This window comes from Triplophysa dalaica, chromosome 12 (genome assembly GCF_015846415.1).
Source record: "Triplophysa dalaica isolate WHDGS20190420 chromosome 12, ASM1584641v1, whole genome shotgun sequence".
Lineage (NCBI taxonomy): Eukaryota > Metazoa > Chordata > Actinopteri > Cypriniformes > Nemacheilidae > Triplophysa > Triplophysa dalaica.
In genome coordinates, this window is record NC_079553.1 from 16,139,475 (window position 1) to 16,146,501 (window position 7,027).

The 7,027-nt window shown below is 38.2% G+C and overlaps 1 protein-coding gene across 2 annotated transcripts; it reads right to left on the bottom strand.

The window, feature by feature from the left end:
• Nucleotides 1–1,518: 1,518 nt before the first annotated feature.
• Nucleotides 1,519–4,567, bottom strand: echdc1 (enoyl CoA hydratase domain containing 1). Of its 2 annotated transcripts, XM_056761670.1 has the most exons (7): nt 4,433–4,567; nt 4,292–4,311; nt 3,950–4,174; nt 3,628–3,770; nt 3,031–3,083; nt 2,564–2,644; nt 1,519–2,467 (listed from the first exon to the last, which is right to left on the bottom strand). In XM_056761670.1, exons 3-7 carry the CDS (start codon nt 4,161–4,163, stop codon nt 2,059–2,061), a joined length of 900 nt encoding a protein of 299 aa, XP_056617648.1. In that variant the 5' UTR covers nt 4,164–4,174; nt 4,292–4,311; nt 4,433–4,567; the 3' UTR covers nt 1,519–2,058. The 2 variants fall into 2 exon arrangements, with proteins under 2 accessions (XP_056617648.1, XP_056617647.1); XM_056761669.1 differs by lacking the exon at nt 4,292–4,311 and having other exon boundaries at nt 4,433–4,544.
• Nucleotides 4,568–7,027: the final 2,460 nt, after the last annotated feature.

Below are 7,027 nucleotides of genomic sequence, written 5' to 3' on the forward strand. Positions count from 1 at the left end.
ATTTTATGCCTTTTCTATTGATTCCCATCTGCATCTCTTGTGTTTTGGGCAGGGTTCTATTGTTTTTTTAAGCAGGGCAACTACATAATGTAAAGAATATCTTGTGAATGTATAAACTTTAGATTTTGATTTAGTTTGACTAAGGCCAAGTCAGAGACATACAGTAAATCATATTGAAAAAAATGGTTAAAATCAAACTCTGATACTCGTCCCTAATAACTAGATTTTTCACACACTTGAAGTGTGAGAGTTGCATCTATTATTGACATTGATAGTTAACTATAATAATTAAGAATGAACATTTGTGCAGTTTTATCAAGCACCTGTTGCACCTATAGATTGCTGGCAGTGTCTCTAGCTTGACTTTCACAAGGCTTGTAAGGAGTTCTCATCTCTTATCATCTAAAACAATTATAAACAGTATCTCTGTAGTATAAGTTATCTCTCCCTTTCTCCCTCATGTATTGATTCAACACACAAACTAACGTTTGTGAAGTTGGCTAGTTAGATACAATTTAATATGCCGGCAGTCACAATATGACTTAGTTATGTTAATGATAACAAATATGCTTGTTTTATTAAAGACTTTGCAGTGGTTTTAAAAGTGGGGTGAGTTAAAGGCAGAAAGTATAATACACGGGCGAACAGTGTGCGCATTGCGACCCCGGAACACTAACGCGAGGAGTGGGGACCCCGCGTAAAGCATCGCATGAGCCTCGTCGTGCTCATTATCTGTAACACCTGCTGCAGCTGCACGAAGCGCCAGTAGCTTCGAGGGCAGGCTTACGATAACACTGTTAGTGTAAATGCTGCCTTTAATTATCTCCTTTGGTTTCATATCTCCTGGTTGCACCAAAAGTCAGTGCGTCGCACTTTTCTGACACAAACGATGTGGTTACGTAACCTTGCGCTTTTTTTAAGTGGGTATACGGAAATTCTTGATCTTTTCTAGTGGGTATACGGCGTATACCTGCGTATCACGTAGACTACACCACTGATTACTCGCCTTTAGCATTAGCAAGCGGTTTCAATAGGCAGTAAATTACGAACCAAGATACCGTGCCAAAAAATGCTATGCAAAATAAGCAAATACATCACTGACAGAATGCTAAACAAGTAACAATAATATTCACTATAACGATTAGAATAAATAAAAAATTAAGTCAATTTAATATATTTATTTTTCTTTGTAAATAAACCTCGTCACTTGACTTGCAAAGGTTACTCTCTGCTGTCTCAGACGACGACATCTCAGTCCTGTGTCCGTAGCTTCGGTCTGTTGTTCGCCTGCGAGACGTAGATTGCAATTATCAACACCACCGATAATGGCCGCTATCATTTACGGAACCCTTTTGTCCTGTGACGCCAACCGTAGCTTCTCTAATGGGAGGGATAGGGGAGTAGAGGAGCTGTAGGTTGCAATTTCAGCAAAGTAAAAAATTAGTCCAGTGAAAGTTTCACACATTCACTGGAAGGTCAGAGTCTGATCATTATCAAAAGTCAGAAAAAAGCAACAGATGGATCATAAAATGGATCATTTATTGGGGTTTTTTTTTGTGTGTGTGTGTGTCAGACATTCATGTTTATTATGTGATTGAACAAGTCTTACTTCTTGGGATACTTCACCCAAAAATGAAAATTCTGTCATCATTTACTCACCTTCGCGTTGTTCCAAATGAGTATAAATTACTTTGTTCTGATGAACAGAGAGAAAGATATTTGGTATAATGCTTATAACCAAACAGATCTGAACACCCATCGACTACCATAGTAGGAAAAAAAACCAGAGATAGTCAAAATTGCCCCAGAACTGTATTGCAAAATGTCTTCTTTTGTGTTCAACAGAACGAAAAAATATATAAATTAATTTTGTTCCACTATAGGAGTCAATGGGTGTTGAGATCTGTTTTGTTGTAGGCATCATTCCAAATATCTTTCTCTGTGTTTATCAGAACAAAGAAATTCTTAAACATTTAGAACAACGCGAAGGTGAGTAAATGATGACAGAATTTTCATTTTTGGGTGAAGTATCACTTTAACTAATGCTGATATTCTCAGTTACTTCTTTTTTGTTTTCAAAGCCAGTGCCTCAAGATTGGCTGGACCACCCCACACTGTCCCAAACACATTTCTCTCAGATGTAAGTGCTTCTTCTAATGGAAGCTCTCGTCCTGAGAGAACAACTCTTTTAACAGCTCGGATGACTGCTTCCGGCCCTTTAATGAACTGACTGAGCCACTGCTCTGCCTGATCCAGCGTATTCCTCTCACCAGAAGAGCAATGGAGCACCTCATCCACCAGTCCAATCTGTTTTCCGAACTCTGGATCCACCATTTTAGCCCCCGCAAGCAATTTCAAGGAATTCTGGCTGCCAACTATACGAACCAACCTTGAAGCTCCTCCCCAACCGGGTACTAAACCCATATGCTTATGGACAAACTGGATAACACCACCAGACGTCATCAACCTGGTAATGAAAACAAAATACTGAGATTCCACTTTACAAGTAAAATCCTGTGTAAACAGTTATACAAAATGTGGCAAAATGTTGGTGCTTTCAAACCTGAAATCACAGGCGGTCGTGACTTCTGCCCCACCACCCAATGCTTTTCCTTCAACCAGTGCCACAGAGATGAGTGGCAACCTACCTGAAAGTACAGGACTTTAGCAGTATATAACTGGACAACAAACCATACATTCACTTCTCGATATGATACACAATATTGGGTTCAAAGTTACGAATGTATCCTGATATTTCGAAGATAATGAAAAATATGCAAACAAAAATTTGAAGGACATATTTATTTCCAATAAATTAAGAAAAAAATTGTCAACATTTAAGGTTTCATTGAGCCTTCTCTGTGTACGGATAAAAATTAAATGAGTCTGTCAACTGAATTTAACTAAAATATGTTAACAAATAACAATCTTAATATAATCGCCATAGCTCTATGACACATCATTATTTTTCTGTATATTTTTGCTCTAAGATAAAAGAGATTGAAAAGTTGCTTCTTCAGACAAACAAACCTAAGGAGTCTTGTAAGAGTGGTCTGCATAAACTCGCACATCTTTATCCCATCCTGGAAAACAAAAGAGCATATTAAAATAAAGTTATGGTTTAAAGGGGAACTCCCTCTGCAATTTTCTGCCAAAATTCTGATATTAACTACTCACCTTCAAGTAGTTTAACATCCCTAGGAACTCTGTTTTCCCCCAGAACACAAATTAAGGTAGATTTGGAAGCTTTCTGACTCCTCTATAGATTGTAACACAACCAAACACAGGAGTCACATGACATTGTATCCTATGTCTTTGTCAGAACGTGCCCACTTTCAGCGCTTTGAAGATCGGTTACGTTGCAATCTAAGGATGATTCAGAAAGCTTCCAAAACTACCTTAATTTGCGTTTTAGTGGAAAATGGAGGTCCTAAAGATGCTAAACTACTTGAGGGTGTAATTTACATGTACATGTGGGCAGTCAAGTGTTCTGATTAATTAATCTGTCTGACGTCAGAAAGTTACAGAACATTTACCATAAAATGACCCTTTCCTCACGACTTGAACATTTCTTTGTGACATAACAGCATTAAAAGAAAGCAGGTTTTTAACAGAAGAAATTTACACCTGTGGGTTTGCTATTGCTTTGACCATATTCAAATCAGCTCCAGAGCAGAATGTTCCTGCAGCACCCTGTACAATGACCCCTTTCCCTTCTGACCAGGTCTCAAGCTCATGCACCCGCTCCTCCAATTCAAGCATCATGCTACCTGCAAGAGAGCAGGTGCTTAACACTGTTTCATCTCAACATAAAGTACAGGGATGCCTTTCTGAAAAGCATCGTAGCCTTAAGTTGATCTTAGAACCATTGTCACCAATGGAGCTAGGATCGATGTTAAGGCTACTCTGCATTTGGGAAACACAGCCCTGATAACTTAAATCCCAGTACCTGAGAAGGCATTCATGCGTGCTGGGTTATTGATGGTGATCACTGCCATGCCTGACTCTCGTTTCTTCAGGTCTATGGATCCTCCTGGAAATGCCCGCAGTTTTTCTCTGATATCTCCAGCTGATAAACTGGTGTGGCTGCTGCGCACTGTTCTGCTCTGAAACCTCACACCACTGCGAGACTGAATCAACCGAACAGCACTGCACACGGACATAATGGTTCTGTCTAGAAAGACAAGAAGGATGGATTTACAGATATGCAAAATTTACCATTAATATTATTAATTAATTATCGTCGGAAAATTAAGTGTTGATTGAAGCTGTTGAGTCGAATATAACTTACAGATAAGTCAAAAACGGCCACTGTGTTAGATCACGCAAAATTAATATAATGACACCGAAGCATATTTAGCAAAATAAGCATATTAATAAAAGGTGACGTGGTGCCTCATGCTGTAATGTTTCAAGTAGTATAATATCTTACATGGTGTAAATCGCTTTCAAAACAGTTAACAGTTCTTGACCTGCCTGTATCTTGCAGCTGGAGTAACTTTAAAAGCAGTCCTGAAAGAAACAACTGCTAACTATATGAGTCCGCTTTTCATAACCTCAAATTGAGTCTAAACTAATTGATGAATAGGGCTATGTTTATAGATTGCTTTCAATACGTGTGTAAAAGACAATGATTATGTATAAAAAGAAGAAAGGTGTTGATTAATTCAGAAAATGGCGCTTTTGGTCGATGCGACAATTGTCCAGAAGGAGGAGGTGTGCTACAACGAAAGCGTTACAGCCAAGGCAGAAGTACAAGTAAGTTGAAGTAACAAAATGTGGTTTGGGGTAGTTTGGCTAACTGTGTGATTACAAAAGTGTGTTACTAAGAGTTTTAAAAAACTACTTAGTATTTATTGGTTAATTCTTGTTAGTAATTGAAAAAACTGTAAATTCCCCCATCCTCCATCAAATGAGTCCTCCATATATATACCCTAACAACCCGAATACAATTTAAGATTAACTAATTTGGCCCAATTTACCTCACTTCATCACAAATCTCTTTGTGTCTATCATAACTTTTGAACATACAACTTTTTATAAGAAAACTAATAATACATTGTAAAATGATAGTTTGTATATATGTGAATATGCATTTTACATCGCGGTTTGTAGACCAATTTTGTTTCAGTACACTTTTTTGGTATTAGACAATATTTATAACTATAAAGTCTTTAATGCTTTAGGTTATACTAGACTGTTGGACTATGGCAGCCTGCGTATTTTTATCTGGCGCCAAACAGACGCTCTCGAACAGAAGCCTCGTTGTGGTGGAGCGGTAACCATAGCAACATAACAAGTAGGCCCACTGTCGTTATTTCTTGCTTTATTATTGTCATACTGTGTTTCACAGGTTACATATTTGTGACCATACTGAAAAAGAATAACAAAGCGTGGAAAAAGATATGTTGTGTCAACTAAATAATAAACTGTGTAGGTTGTCGGGGGGGGGGGGGGGCACGGTGGCTTAGTGGTTAGCACGTTCGCCTCACACCTCCAGGGTTGGGGGTTCGATTCCCGCTTCCGACCTGTGTGTGTGTGTGTGGAGTCTGCATGTTCTCCCCGTGCCTCGGGGGTTTCCTCCGGGTACTCCGGTTTCCTCCCCTGGTCCAAAGACATGCATGGTAGGTTTATTGGCATCTCTGGAAAAAATTGTCCGTAGGGTGTGAGTGCGTGACTGAATGAGTGAGTGTGTGTGCCCTGCGATGGGTTGGCACTCCATCCAGGGTGTATCCTGCCTTGATGCCCGATGACTCCTGAGATAGGCGCAGGCTGCCCGTGACCCGAGGTAGTTCGGATAAGCGGTAGAAAATGGAATGGAATGGAATGGAATGTAGGTTGTCATTATACACTTTGAACAATAAAGCATTTATTAGCTATTCAGATATTTAAATATCTTTATAGAAAAAGTCTAAGATATCTCATCTATATTCAAGTTACTGTTATAAAAATATTTTTCCTGTAATTTTTTTTTCAATAAGACCCTATAATATAACATTAGCGTCACACATAGTATTATGTGATTATGTTTAAATAAACACAGTAACAAACTTAAAATGACTGAATATACTGTCACAGATGCCTGACTGACTTTTCAATGTAAGGTTTTCTGACAGGGTACTACAATAAGCTGCAATAAAAAAAATGTCTGACCTAATAGGTGAAGAAATCTGAAATCTAAGACTGAGGGAGTTGATGTCTATAACCTACCTGAATTATTATGGTAGGCTATTGTGATACTCGTGAGGTACAATGGAAATCACTAATATAGTGATTTATAGTAAAAAGAAAATTTAGATCAAACTTCATACTTAAAAGGATATTTTATGTTAATGTTGAGTTTATGTGGTTGGAAAGGAAAAGGTTTAGGATAAGTTTACTCCTCACTAAAAAGATCTGTTCTGTGTAGAAATAGAAGTAGAATTCTGTTGTATTTCTTTCTAGTTGTGTTATTTAATCATATCATGTGGGAATAAGAGAAAATGCCTTTTCATCATTTGGGTTTCTCAACAATGGTTTAGATTGGATTTCTGGCACCAAAACATGTCACCACAAAAGTCACACTCACTATTTCAATGAAGGGGTAGTGTTCTACAGCAAGGCATAAGGAGTCCATGTCGAACTCAATAATACTTTCAGACAGGATGATAATTGATCCCCAGCTACACTGTTACTTACTGGTTATACTGTATATCATTCAAGCAACTATCCAAAAATACCATAGGTGATGGTAACTGACAGAATATTAAAGGCCCGGTGTGTAATTGTTTAGAGTATCTAATGACCGAAATGCAATACATATTCTATCTACATATACTATCTACTGGTCCTCTTGCATTGAATCGCCATGATGTTTACAGTAGCCCTAAATGGACAAACTGCTACAGAACGTGCTTCATAAATAAGTTTTCTCATAAGGCAAAGAAGTGAAAACGTGACGACATCTTAGTTCTGTGTCAGCCACGGTAGTGCTTCGACTGGACCTTTAACAGGGCATAAGATCACAAGACAGGTTATTGCTATTTAA

What these genes read in the sequence shown, in the direction of transcription:
- echdc1 (XM_056761670.1), bottom strand. Translation starts at nt 4,163, where the DNA reads ATGTCCGTGTGCAGTGCTGTTCGGTTGATTCAGTCTCGCAGTGGTGTG. An exon ending in AAGCAATAGCAAACCCACAG is followed by an intron (nt 3,084 to 3,627) that starts GTGTAAATTTCT and finishes TTTGTTTTCCAG; the next exon opens with GATGGGATAAAGATGTGCGA. An exon ending in ACGACCGCCTGTGATTTCAG is followed by an intron (nt 2,468 to 2,563) that starts GTTTGAAAGCAC and finishes TTTCATTACCAG; the next exon opens with GTTGATGACGTCTGGTGGTG.